Here is a 14,910-nt window from a genome sequence, read left to right on the forward strand (position 1 = left end):
ACATGCTGTATTTGTTTTAGAGATCATGGAAGGAGGAGAATGGCAATCTCATTGGCATAACTGCTCAAATTTAGATTTTGCAGCACTAAACATTTATGTATTCTTGCATTGGGAAACTGACAATATGAATCTCTTGCTTTTAACATATTTTATAAATGCCAGCACATTTACTCGCTTAACCACAAAGGAAATGAATAGAAACATTGTCAAGCTATACATGAGATCCTTTTTATATTTTGACAGGACATTTGCACACACTTGCTTGCTCATATCATTTGAATTAAGAACATGTAGATTATATGAAGAAGGACACCAGAGCTGATCAACACCACCAAAGATGCTAATGAACAAAGGTGAGCACAAGAGAGTAGCCTTGTCTTCGCGACACTAGAATGCTTTTTATCATCAGTGGGAGACCAAAAAAAGGCTATCTGCTGCAAACAAATGTCACATGCGCCCCCTACAATGAGGTATTTTGTTGTATCACTTTCCTCAAATGTAAAACAAAAGGTTAATCTGGCACCATGCACTCTTCTCAACAGTCTGCCACTCTGTTTGTTTGTGCTACATCCCTCGTCTATGTTATATTGATTGCCCAAGGAAAGAGAATGGTGTGAAGATTTCAAGGTAAAATTCTATTTATAAAAAAAAAAAGAAAGAAAGAAAAAGCATATAACCTTTGGACAATTCTTTGACTGTATTGACTTTAAAAAAAAAATCCCATTTATCTTCCTTTAAAAAAAAAGAAAAGATAAAGGCATGCTGCAACAGAAAACAAAGGGGTCCTTCTCACGTCTTATCTATTTGTTGGCCTTACAGTGACTCATTTTTATCTGTCTCTGAACTTTCCCCTCGTTATGCTGTATGCACAGGGGGAAAAGCAAACTAACCATGGGCCCGACTTCAGTGCTGAGAGGTCACTGAAAGCAGGTCTTCACAGGGGAAGCTTTGCAACACACCCCGCGAACATTAGAAGTGACACTTTAAAGAGGATTAGGAGTGCACCAAGAAGACAGAAACAAACAAACAAAACAATGAGGAAGCAAGGGAATTGGAGTCACGTGTGAGAGGTGGCTGAGCTGAATGCATGATCTGCCAGTTAAAACTGATACAGGTGGAGTGTTGTGGATCAAGTGGTCTGAAAACTGCAGAATCTCGTTGGATTCATGAGGCTTACTGGGACTATCCTTACTGCAACAGACACAAAATATTTTAACAACTCAGTGCTGATAGCACTCCAAACAAATACGGCAGGTATGATGATCACACCTTCCCCTACACCACTTTCATAAGCTCTGGCCTTCTAAATACTGATCTTTTCCTGAAAAATAATTGCATTGCAAAACATAATCAGTCATTCTGCTTAATGATTATTTGCAAATATAATCTTTTTATCTTTAGCTGACTGTTGTTTTATTTTATTTATTTATCTTTTTGGTTTATAGTTGGTCAAATTTATTTAGTTTGTCATCATTTACAAGTCAGACTTTAAAACGTTTAAAGCTTAAAAGACAAGATGATTTGCATTCTTGCTTAAAGAATATTTAGTTTTTTGTATGAATTATGAAAATGGTTGGAAATCTCCTTTTGTGTAATTCCACTAATCTCTTAAAGGCAATATCAGTTTGGATTAAAATTTTTCTCCATGGTTCAAGCCATTGTCTTTATCCTAATTAGGCCTCTGTTGAGCTGAATACGGCCAGTTTTAAATGAGGAAGCTTTACCACCAGGCTGTGCTTCAAATTCAGATAACTGCGAGGCAAACTGATCTAATCTCTTAATTCAATCTAACTGATCTTTGACCACAGAAAGCATTTTCCTTGTTAAATTGTAATCCCCAGCTGCCTCATCTGCCTAAACGAAGTGTGCAATTTGCAGACATTATTGCCTGGGGTCTGTACAGTCTCTGCAGCAGCAATCAAACACTGGCAGGATGCTGTTTAGAGCAGACGGAGGAAAGACCGAGTGCCCAGTGTAAAATTAGCCAGAAGAGAGTAGTGGTCTTTGGTTCACCACTGGCCTCTTACTGCTTTAATTAAATGGGGAATTTCCTCTTCCATCTGAGTAATAACTGGCAGAGCTCCTCAGAGGCCTTTGGCATTCACATAAAGCAGTGATAAGTCTACCAACTGTGTAACGCTGCTTTTCTTATCATCACACTGTACCTGGCAGGCCTGTGAAATGACACCCAGGTGTGTCTGCTGTTCTGAAGTTGTGCATATGGACAAAGGTACTTTGTCTTAAAGAGGTGGAATAAGATTATTTATGAGCTCACACTGATGAAAGGGATCATGAGTTATAATCTCTATTATGAAACATGTCTGCTTTCTAAAAAGCTGATGCTCTCAGAAGCTTGTTACATGTGTCGGTTGCCTCTAATATTAAGTCAGCCTTTTCTCCAGGCATGTTTACTGACCACTGTACTTCATCAGAAACCTGGAATTTTTCAGGGAAGTTGTCTGTGATCTTATTATCCCCAGATGCACCAGTGTCAGCACCCACTTTATCAGTGTCGCGGGCGGATGGAGGTGGAGTTCAGTGTTGCATATGTGCAGACAGAGCCACAGGTAAACACTATGGTGCAACCAGCTGTGATGGCTGCAAAGGTTTCTTCAGGAGGAGCATTCGCAACAACCACACATACAACTGCAGGTGAGTATTAATATAGTTTCTCATTTTCATTATCCTCAATATAGTTTCAAACATCCAACATTTTAGATGAAACTCTTAGAGGCAGACATTTTTATGTAAAGGTCTTTCTTACAACAATCAACCATTGTGCTAAGAGTGAGAAAACATATTGTGTCAAGTCTAAGCTTTCCTCAAGTTTCAGATCATAAACCCCAGAATTTCCACTATGTGATATTTATTAATTTCACATATTAAACTTTGTTTATGGGCTCTGTGGAGTTCCACTGCATATGTAATAAAAGTTGCAAAAAGCCTCTAGTGGCTCCAAGAGGAAGCTGGTGAAGTCTGATAAATTGCCACTAATGATGTCACTTGAATCAGTGTTAGCTGGCTCTTTCCAAGCTTGAAAATTAAAGTTCCAACATAAAACATCCAAGCAGTCTAATGACAGATTTTCTATTGAGATTAATATCTTTTTTTTTTTTTCTTTTTTTTTTTTTTTTTGTGTCAAGTTTTATCAAAATAAGAATTATTATGTATTAGTAGTGTCAGAATTACCCACTTTTGTCCAAAGGCACCACAAGTCCAATTTTACCACTTGGTACTGACACATCATTACACACACTCAAACAAAAACTAGACCTTTAAATATGCTTCATATATATATATATTTTTTTTTAATTAGATGTTGAATATAAAGATAGAATAGAAAGAGGATCACTTACCAGAACTTTAGCTCATTTCTCATCTCTAAGAATTACCTTATTATTGCTATATTAACCACAACTAGCAAAGCACACCAATGACCAGTTTTTAAGACCTTCCCTCTTTATTTATTTATTTATTCATTTATTTATTTATTTACATTTAGCTATTCAAATGGTCCCCTGCTCAGGCACTGGATGATCACTCCAAATTGATCTTTAAAAGAAAAGGAGCAGTTTTCCTCTGCAAATGTTGTGTTAGGGCTAAAGGATGGGGTTGAAGGGACAAACTAGGAACTGGCCTAAGTCTTAGCCCAGTACAGTAAGTACGGACCATTTAGCCACTACAGGTGCTAGAGTTGAATTGTGGGTAATGTAGGCAGCAGGTTTTGAAACAAGATGGATGAAAATATGTATAATATGAAAGCTTATGCAGTGCCTCTACTTTTTGTCATTTATGAACAACTTTATAGAAATGCATGTATTTATATATTTATCTTATTTTAATTGTTTCACTTCACCATTTACTCAACATTAAAAAGATAATAAGAAAATAATGCCAACAATCAACAATAAGATCTGATCAGCTTGGAAACTACGGTCACCTGACCAATCTGGATATTCCCAATCGTACCGTACCATACCGTACCGACCCACACCGTACCACTCAGTGGAAACAGGGCTTATATTGTCTAAAAATTAAACATATCAAACCAAGTTTATTATGGAAATGCAAAGTTTATTTCAAAGCCAGAGTACTCTGTTAATATAATCCCACTGCTTTTTTAAAGGAAAATACAGTATTTGCATTTGTTCTAGTATATATTTTACATTTTTGCAGATTCAACAGGCAGTGCGTTGTGGACAAAGACAAAAGGAATCAGTGTCGGTACTGCAGACTACGCAAATGTTTCAAGGCAGGAATGAGAAAGGAAGGTCAGAACAAAAGTATTCTTTTTTTATACAAGTTGTTTTGATTGTTCAGTTTACAGAATTTACTAAAGCTACAAGAACCTGCATATACGTTATGATGTAAAATGTTTTAGACACTATTTATGTCTAAAACTATCATTTAAAAAACAAAAAAGTGTTTCCAGCTTAAGAAACAAAGAGCACAGTGTTAAATTTAATGTGTTTATGTTCTTTCACCATATAATTGGCCTTATCTTTAACTGACTGCCACAGATAAACAGGGAGATGCAATCAAAAGAATTTTGCCTCCACAAATAAATTATTAAAATGCCTTAGTATAAGCAAATATTAGTTTGGCACATTTCTCACTCAAGTGAAGTCCCGGGGTACAAATTTAAATCTTTACTTAACAAATTTGTTTCTTTTTGATGATGTGCTGGAATATTTCTTACCTGAATAACCGCTGTTGTAGTAACATATTACACAGCACCAAGATTCTGTCATATTATTCAGATTTACTCTACTTGTTCTTGTCTACTCTTTCTTTTCTTTTTATCACAGTATTTATACATCTAAATGAGAGTTAAAATAGAAATGTTGCTCCTTTTCATACAAATCTTGCAACAACTCCCCAATAAATTACCAACAAAAGACTTTGAGTAAGAAGTTTTCATTGTGCGTTTGTAGGGGGTGGGGGATTGAAGTAGACCTGAAAAAAGCAAAAAGCTTTCTCTGATGACCTGTTTTTCTCTTTAATTTCCAGCCGTTCAGAATGAGAGAGACTGCATCAGCACTAACAGAGCCAAGGGGCAACCCCTGAGCACTCTGTCCATCAGTGTACTGCTACTGGCAGAGGCCAGTGTGCAACAGGTAACAAGCTGAAACGCCAGGTTTTCTGACAGAAACAAACTTTTTTCCTTAGATATGATTACCAGCTTATTCCTTCTCAGTTTCTGGAAACCACTTAGATGAAGACCAGAGATGAAAAGTCCTTAGGTTATATTTTAGGCAGGCTCCCTGTGGGTCGGATTCAGTTACTTCTAATTGAAGTAAAGGACAAAATTGCCAAAGGACCTCATCTAATCATGGCCCATTTACTGCAAAACTCAGTTGGGATTGAGGCCTGCTGTTTTCAAATACATATAACAACCAGATATACTTTACATGTAAAAGTAATGCATGGGGAAAAAACGAATATGTGCCTTTTCAACTCCTAACGTTAAACATTTGAAAGCGAAAGGGAAATAGAAAGTAAAAGAGGTGCATATAACATTGGCAGGATGGGTCTTTAGTTCACAACTTTTTGCCTCCCCCTCTCTCCTACTTATATGTAATTGTAGCTAAATCAGCAGTGTGGAAACTGGATATAATGATGTATGTAGCAAGATGCAATTGTGACATCATCACATAGGGAAATGTAATGGATAACATGATAGCATATAGAGATGTCAGCTGAGACTCTGTAAATAAGCGTAAGGAAAATGTTGTCATTTTACACACTCATAGTCTTTATTGTAGGATTGCACCATCTTAGGATACATTCACATATGGGTCTGGATTGTATAAAGTACTTGTTAATAAAAAATTCATTAAGAAAAATACAAAACATGTAGGAAAAAGTACCAGAGCCAGACCAAGCCTTTATTGGGTCCAAAGCAGAATTTTTATTTTGGGGGCCCCCTGACCACCTCAGCACCACAGTATTTAACTATTATATTATTATTATAAACAACAGGTGTGATCATTTCATAATATTTGAATGTAACATGCCTGTTAATTGGCATGATTTGTAGTTGGCTTGCATCAAATGGGTAGTGTGGCTACAGTTTTAATCTTATCAACCATAAAATTAGCTGGTACGCAACCATGTTAAAAAATTGCATAAATTTGAGTTTTTGTGTGTATTACCATTTTCATTTAAATAATTTAACAATATTTTTGTAATTATTACCATTAGTTTAACATTATTACATTTTTTAATCAAGATATCTCAACATCTCAAGTGTAACACTTGGGGGCCCCCTAGTTGCTGTTGTTTGGTTTGCTCATGCCTTCGGCTGGCTCTGCTCAAGTCTTTGTTTTTGGCCATTCAGATCTCCTATAGAGGCACACAGCAGGTCCTCCCCTCAGACTAGAGGGTAGGACCATATTGTTTGTAGATATAAATGTGAATCAATATAATAGACTTACAATCTATAATTGTAGAATTTTTTTATTTTTTATTTTTAACAGCATTCAAGTTGATAGGTACTGTTAAACAAGTTGAACCTTACATCCTAACTAAATTTGAAGAGTAGAAATCCACTGGACAACTAGTCAACTAAACATAAATAGTTTTTCAGCATTTTACAGCTGAAAAACACCACTTAATTAGACCAGTTGTCTCATTTTGTGATGAATCACAGATTAACATTAAAGTTATCAGGAAACTGTTGCTTTCATTGGAGCAATAACCAGATTGATTTTTTATACACACAATACAACAAATCAGTTAAATACATAAATAAAAGATAATACAGAAAAAAACATCTCCTCCCTTTATTCTGTTGCTCAGCTCTCTCCAGGTAAACAGAGTATTGTTGTCTCCCTCACTGCATATGCACTGATTCACCTTAACTACAGCTAGGCCCAATGTTTGCTTTTCAGTTTAGCTCACTGTGAGCTCATAATGTACTTTGTCCCTCTTAGCTCCCAGTGTTGTTCTCAGCTCAAAGTCATGACATCAACACTAAGAAGACAGCCTGTGTGGGAGACGTGTTCGAGTCCATGAAGCAGCAACTCCTCCTGCTGGTGGAATGGGCAAAACACATCCCAGAGTTTTGTGGCCTCCCAATAGATGACAGGGTATGAAGGGGATCAAATACCTCAAAGACCTTTCATGCAAACAGTTTTCTTACACTTGACTATACAGAAGTACCAATTACTTAATTAATATTTACATTTCTGAGTTGTGTTTGGTGCCTTGGATAATTCATTTCCATTATGCTATTTATGACTGAAATGAGTTCTGTGTGCCCTTGAAGGTGACCCTGCTACGAACCCATTCTGCAGAGCATCTTATTCTAGGTGCAGCAAAACGCTCACTACCTTACAGCAATCACATTCTTCTTGGTAGGACACAAACCTCGGTTGTTTTCTCTTTCATTTTATTTACTTGTTGTGGAAACAATTTTAAGTATTGCCTGTATCTACTGTAATTCTGTCTCTTGCTCTTCCTCTTGGATATGCTTTTGATCATTAAACAGGTAATGACTTTGTGATCCCCCTGAGAGGAGCAGAGGTAGAAGTGTCCAGAGTAGCTTTCAGAATCCAAGAAGAGCTGGTCAAACCTTTCAAGGAACTGAACATCACAGACAAAGAGTTTGCTTGCCTCAGGGCCGTTGTCTTCTTTGCCCCAGGTCAGTCCTGTCAGTCTGGAACCAACGGACCTTTACAACTTGCTCTTACATGTAGGAATGTAGCTCTCATAACAAACATAGCATTACTACTATTATTAGAAGTAGTAGTAGTAGTAGTAGTAGTAGAATTTATTGATAATATGTTTGTCCTAAAAAGGTTATTTAGATAGACAGTATTTAAAATTTCTTCTTCTTTTTTTTTTTTTTTTTCCTCTGTAAATGTTACTAGTTCCCTGATAAGAACATTTATTACCTCGGAGGCGGAGGTCTTGTATTTGGCGACGGCCTGTTTGTCTGCGTGCCTGTCTGTCTGTTAGTTAGCAACATAACTCAAAAAGTGATAGGCAAATTTTGATTTAATTTTCAAGAAATCTCAAAAATGGAATAAGGAACAAGTGATTAGATTTTTGTGGGTGATCCGCATAACCACCTGGATCCAGGAATTTTTTTAAAGGATTCTTAACTATGGGGAGACAGGGATAATTTTGCTGTCAAAGCTTCTAACTTAAAAATAATGCCGATCTTTGGCAAATCAAAAAAAAAATAAAAAAATTACAGTGGCTTAGTAGAGGTCTGCAATCTCTGTGTGTTTCAAGTTTAATATACATTATTCTTTGGCCTACTCCTTATTACACACACATATAATCCTCTTACCTTTGCCTTTGCCTTAAAGACAGTCCGGGGCTTGAGAGCCCTCAGGTGATTCGACACTTGCGTTTCCAGGCCCACCTTCTGCTAGAGGAAGCAACATGTGAGCAGCGAGGAAGGTTTGGGGAGCTTCTGCTGACCCTTCCGGCCCTGCAGAGTGTTACCTGGCAGATGGTGGAGACTCTTCATTTTGCCCAGCTGCTTGGTGAAGCCAAAGTGGACAGCCTGCTGCAGGAGATGCTTCTGGGGGAGGGGATCATAACAGGACAAGGAATCTGTGCAGGTATGAAATGGTTTTTAAATACATGAGACATGTGGACTTGCATGACTGAAACATTTTCAACATATAGTTATGAACACAGCTGGTCTTCAGTGTCACTGTGCTAGTATTCAGGTTCAGTTCCCTTGTCTGCCCTTATATTAAGTTTTCTTATTTCAGAAAATGACCCAACTCAACACCAGCAAAATGACCTGAGAGCTTTGCCTACTAACTTTGACTCTGTGGTCTCTCATGTTTGGACATGTAAGCAAGTATAATCTAACCAATCAGAGAACATCTGATTTGTTGCTTCCTTGAATATATGTGAGCGGGACTTTATTAACTTTAGTAGTTAAATTGAATTAATTGTTCCAAATATGAATAACACACATTTACCTTCATACTTTGTTGTTAACTTCTTTACATGAAGCTGAAATGGTTTAATTTTTTTTTTTTTTTTTTTTTTTTTTTTTTTAACCTTTATTTAACCAGGAAGTCCCATTGAGATTCAGAATCTCTTTTACAAGAGAGACCTGGCCAAGGTAGCAGCCAAATACAGTTTACAAATACATAAAAATTAAGCAAAATAAACACATTAAGATTTAGAACAACTATTTAAAAACACCGTGAGCCTCTCAAGAAAAACAAACACATGTCTGCTTTACCATACTCTTAATGATTGTCTTAGATTTATCCACTGAAATAAATTATTCCAATTTAAGATCTCTTTGTAAATTGTTCCATGTCCATGGTGCAGAATAGGAAAAGGCTGTTTTCCCCAACTCTGTGAGCAACTGGGGAACAGTGAAAAGCAAGCGATTTGAAGAGCGGAGCCAGTAACTCCCAGAACTGACACAGAATAGGTCACAAAGACATCCTGGAAGTTTTCCCAATATTGCTTTATAGATTAAAAAATACCAGTGATGTTTTCTGCAAGTGGTTAGTGATGTCCAACCGACCAGATCATAAAGAGTGCAGTGGTGAGTGAGGGATTTTGCATTTGTTATAAATCGTAATGATGCATGATACACTGAATCGAGTTTATGCAAAATTGATGAGGCTGCATGCATATACAAGGTATCACCATAATCAATCACAGACAGAAAAGTAGCATTCACAAGTTTTTTCTTTGCGCTATAAGTAAAGCAAGATCTATGTCTAAAATAAAAACCAACCTTCACTTTGAGCGTTTTGATTAAAGTGGTGATGTGTACACTAAATGTAAGCTTATCATCAATCCATATACCCAAGTACTTGTACGATGGAACCCTCTCAATGAGTTTCCCATCTGATGTAGAGATGTTATAATCACCTAATGGGGATCGGGCTTTTGAGAAGACCATAAATTTTGTTTTCCGAACATTTAAAATCAATTCCAAGTTCAGAAGTGCAATTTCTAACGACTGAAATGCAGCCTGAAGATCTTGTACAGCCCCTACGATGGATGGAGCATAGGTGTAAATGACTGTATCATCAGCATATAGATGTATTTTTGTTTTAATATCTTTACCAAAATCATTTATGAAAATAGTGAACAGAATAGGCCCCAGATTAGATCCCTGTGGAACACCTTTCACTATGTTAAGGAATTCAGATTTATGGCCTTCTACAAAAACACACTGGGAACGATCTGTAAGATAATTTTGAAACCATTTTGTGGTATTACAACTAAAACCAATTAATCTTAATTTGTCAATAAGCAACCCATGGTCAACTGAGTCAAATGCCTTAGAGAGATCCTACAAATAAGTGCTGTTTTTTATCTAAGGCTCCAATTATGTCATTTATTACAACTGTGGCAGCAGTGACAGTGCTATGACCAGCTCTAAAACCCGACTGAAAATTATTTAAAATATTTTTTTCAGCCAAGATTTGTTTCATTTGTAAATTTACACAAGACTCAACGATCTTAGCCAGAACTGAAAGTTTAGAAATTGGACGATAATTGTTCAAATCTGCAGGCTCGCCACCTTTAAATAAAGGGAGAATTTGGGCTGATTTCCAATTTTTAGGTATGGTATTAGAGCAAAGACTAAAATTAAAAATATGAGTGATGGGCTCAGCAATAATATCAGCTGCAACCTTTAAGAGGTATGGATCCAGTGTATCTGGACCTGCAGACTTTTTGTGATCAATTTCTTTCAGTGCTTTATGAACTTGAGAAACAGAGACAGGTTTAAAATCAAACAGCTCCGTATTTTTATATTCTACTGAGTTGACTGGGCTTGAGACAGGTGTATTTACATTTTTGTGATCAAATATAGATCCAGCTTGAATAAAGTGTTTGTTAAACTGATTGACCATAACATCTTTGTCTTTTATTTTGTCTAAGCCAACAAGAATTTCTTCCGGGAGGATTGAGGCCATGTCTGTACCAGACAGGGATTTAATCAATTTCCAAAATTTTGCAGGTTTTTTTTGATTTTCTGTAACTGATTTTAAATAGAATTCAGATTTGGATTTTCAGATCATTAAAGTACACTTATTTCTTAGAGTTCTAAATGCTGTCCAATCTTGAGAGGAATTTGAAAATCTAGCCTGCACCCACAATTTATTCCTCAAACAAATTTGCTCTTTGAGACTGTCTGAAAACCATGGATTTTCCCTACCACTGACCCGAAACTTCTTGATTGGTGCATGTTTGTTAGTAATAGAAAGAAAAATTGATTGGAAATATTGCCATGCCAATTCAACATCAGAAATCAGAGAAACTCTATTGAGATCACTTTGGTATAGGTCACGCAGAAAAGCCTGCTGTTCAAAGTTTTTAAAGTGTCTCTTAAAAATGAGACGAGGTTTTACCTTGGGGATTTTAGTATTTCTGACACAAGCAATTACACAATGATCACTAATATTACAAAATATAGCAGGTGAAATGTACTTGTGAGCTGTATTTGTTATAATTAAATCAAGAATAGTAGATTTATTATGTACTTTGGGATTTAATCTAGTTGGTTCATTTATAAGTTGCACCAAGTTTAATGTATCACACAATTTCTTTAGACAATCTGAATTTTCTGAAAGCCAATCCAAATTTAAATCACCCATAAGAATGAATTCAGAATCATTTGTTTCATGTAAAATATCTGAAATAGATTGAAGGGCATCTTTAGAGGCAGATGGGGGCCTATAACAACCAACTACAGTGATATGAGTGTCCTTTGAAATGGTCACTTTAATTGCCAAAAGTTCAAACTGTTTAGCTTTCGTAACAGAGTGTAACAGAGCTTATGAACCTTGATTTTATATAGATTGCAACCCCACCCCCTTTACCAACTCGATCAGTTCGATGAACTTTATAACCTTCAATTGAAATTGATTCATCAGGTATAGAATTCTTAAGCCAAGTTTCGGATAAGATCATTACATCAGTGTTTGTAGTATTAGCCCAGATCTTGAGCATATCAATTTTAGGGACAAGGCTTCTAACATTTAAATGCATAAACCCAAGACCATCTCTACTTTTGAATTCTGAGGGGGTAGATAAGCACTGGGAGTGGCAGTTGGCCCAGGGTTGGGCTGAACATTACCAGACAGCATCAATAATGATGCTGTAACTCATGAATCCTTGTTTGAGTTGAGAACTGACTAGTGAGCATGACATACTCCCTATTGCTGGGAGCATCAAGTTCATAATGACCAGGAATGAAACATAGTAATATCAAGAACATAAAAAGATACATACTGTCCAGTCAAAATATAGCAGGCCGAGGTAGAAGTTAGCAGAGCTGGAGATTAGCAGGGCAGAGCTGGAGGTCAGCATGCAAAGCCGGAGGTCAGCAGGCAGAGCTGGAGGTCAGCGAGCAGGAATGGAGGGTAGCAGGCAGAGCTGGAGGCTAGCAGGCAGAGCTGGAGATCAGCAGGCAGAGCTGGAGGTCAGCATGCAGAGCTGGAGGCCAGCATGCAGAGCTGGAGGCCAGCAGGCAGAGCTGGAGGCTAACATGCAGAGCTGGAGGTCAGCATGCAGAGCTGGAGGCTAGCAGGCAGAGCTGGAGGTCAGCAGGCAGAGCTGGAGGCTAGGAGTCAGAGCTGGAGGCTAGCAGGCAGATATGGAGGCTAGTATGCGGAGCTGGAGGCTAGCAGGCAGATATGGAGGCTAGTATGCGGAGCTGGAGGCTAGCAGGCAGAGATAGAGGCCGGCATGCTAAGCTGAAGGCTAGCAGAGCTGGAAGTTAGCACACAGAGCTGGAGGCCAGCTGGACCTTAGCAGAGCTAGAGATTAGCATACAGAGATGAGGCTAGCAGGCAAAGCTGGAGAATTAGCATGCAAAGCTGTATGCTAGCATGCAGAGCCTGAGGTTAGCATGTATTGCTTGAGGCTAGCAGACAATACTGACTCATGGAGGATAACAAGAAGAGCTTCCAGCAAAAAGATAGCAGTCCAATTTGGTAAAAAGAGAGGCTAGCACAAAGGTCTAACAACTTCAAACTGGTATCTAGTAGCATGGGCTGTGAGTCTTTAGCAGACAGAAAAAAATGAAGGTTTTGTATACTTAGCTTTAGAGTTCACACAAAGAGGGGTGTTTAACAGCTAGCAAAAATTGTTGTTTGTCATAGGCTAGCACATTGAGAATCTGTCCACTCAGGTGCTCTAATCCATCATGTGGATTTCCAAATAGGCCTAGGCCTCATGCAGTTGATATTCCATGGCAATCAAAAATAACTTCTGCTGAGTATATAACATCCCAAACTGCAGGAGAAGTGGTTTCCTTGAGAAGCATCACCGACATGTGCCCAAAACATTTAAAATATTACACATAAAACCATAAAAAATCAGATCTCAAGCACTGAGACCCACACAGAGAACTGACCTGGCTGCCATCTTGGACATCTTTTGAACCCTTATATGAAAAATGTCGTGACTGAGGCTTGTTTATTTTGCACAGCTCTTACAAACGGCGTTCCTGCTGACCACACAGACTGGCACTGAGGTGAACAGACATGGAAAGACTGCGGATGTGTCCACGACATACCTGAGGCACATGCCCTAAACAAACACCTCAAGATTCAGCAACTCGACTATGGATTAGAGACCTATGAGCTTAAGACAGAATATAGACCACATACTGTAAAGTGTATTTTATTTACCTACACATCCATTTACCCACAGCTGAGAAAAAAAAGAGTGATGGTCATTGTTTTATTTTATTGTACATCTTTTATCTAATATAGTCAACTGGTTTTAGAATATAACAACATAAATGCAATTCTAAATGTTATTTTATGCAGAAACCTAATGATTAGACTATCATTCAGGCAATGTAAATATGAGGAGTGATCGAAACAAGTATCTGAATCTGGAAATAGTGCAAAAGAAAACTACTGACATGGGAAATAGGTTAACATTGTAAAAAAAATAAATAAATAAATAAAGCAGCATTCGCCCACTGATAAATACTGAATCTTCTGCTTGTACAGAGATCTGGACTGCACAACACAGTGTATGACAGCAGAGGGCACTAAAAGCTTGTTTCAGTTAAAAGTCTCCAGTGATTTGGTCAAGATTTGCCTCAGACAAATGGACATATTTCAAACAACAGTCAGGCACTGCAGGGATGGTGATGGTTAATGGAGAGAGGGAAAGAGAAAAAAAGATGCTGATACCGGCAGAAGTTTCTATGTGAACATTTGTTAAAGAGACAGTGTCAATGTTTATTAGTTAACGTTTTTATTGAGTTTATTGGTCAAGTTGATGTGGCGAGGATGAGGGGCTCAACTACACCCTGCTGAGAGGTGCCACGATGACTTGATATAATTTGATCTCAAATGTGCTCTTCCAAATAAAACCTAATTTTACTTTTTCTTCAGCTTTCATAACCTTTATCACTGTATTCTTGGAAAAAATACATAAATTTGTTCTTTATTCTCCTTTGATAGAAAGAGCAACCCCACTAACACAACACTGGGTGAGTCAGGCCTTTAGCTTGAAGTAAAAAGAAGAGGTGATGTTCACATAAATATAATCTCACAAAAGCATGTGATTCAGTGTTATATAATGAATAAAAGCTTCTTCTCAACATCTGTTGGATCTTCTGAGAGTTCACATTTCTCTCAAAGAATTTACTAAAGTGAATGTACTTGGCTTGACTTCTTGATACAGCAGCCAAATATAGTACATTAGCTCAGCCAGAAATCTGACAGTGAAGACAAATAAGGAAAGCCACACTGTGTAGGACAAAACACAGCAGGCCTGATTAAATCAAGAAACTATATTTTGATTGGTTATTTGAAAGTGAATATCTACTGAAGATAACACATTTCTTTATGTATGAAAGCAAATCTGTACCATAATTCAAATGAAAATGGGTTACAAGAAATGATTTTTCATTTTCAGAATATAGGGGCTGTTTTTCTAACT

The 14,910-nt window shown here is 37.4% G+C and overlaps 1 protein-coding gene across 3 annotated transcripts; it reads left to right on the forward strand.

The window, feature by feature from the left end:
• Positions 1 to 908: 908 nt before the first annotated feature.
• Positions 909 to 14,478, forward strand: hnf4b (hepatic nuclear factor 4, beta). 3 transcript variants are annotated; one of them, XM_041984346.1, is made up of 10 exons: positions 909 to 1,254; positions 2,451 to 2,652; positions 4,177 to 4,271; positions 5,011 to 5,117; positions 6,936 to 7,091; positions 7,271 to 7,358; positions 7,493 to 7,645; positions 8,319 to 8,576; positions 8,733 to 8,816; positions 13,439 to 14,478. In XM_041984346.1, exons 1-10 carry the CDS (start codon positions 1,167 to 1,169, stop codon positions 13,480 to 13,482), a joined length of 1,275 nt encoding a protein of 424 aa, XP_041840280.1. In that variant the 5' UTR covers positions 909 to 1,166; the 3' UTR covers positions 13,483 to 14,478. The 3 variants fall into 3 exon arrangements, with proteins under 3 accessions (XP_041840280.1, XP_041840287.1, XP_041840293.1); XM_041984353.1 differs by having other exon boundaries at positions 2,481 to 2,652; XM_041984359.1 differs by lacking the exon at positions 909 to 1,254 and adding an exon at positions 2,181 to 2,230 and having other exon boundaries at positions 2,481 to 2,652.
• The last annotated feature ends 432 nt before the right edge of the window (positions 14,479 to 14,910 follow it).

This window comes from Melanotaenia boesemani, chromosome 1 (assembly GCF_017639745.1).
Source record: "Melanotaenia boesemani isolate fMelBoe1 chromosome 1, fMelBoe1.pri, whole genome shotgun sequence".
Classification (NCBI taxonomy): Eukaryota; Metazoa; Chordata; class Actinopteri; order Atheriniformes; family Melanotaeniidae; genus Melanotaenia; species Melanotaenia boesemani.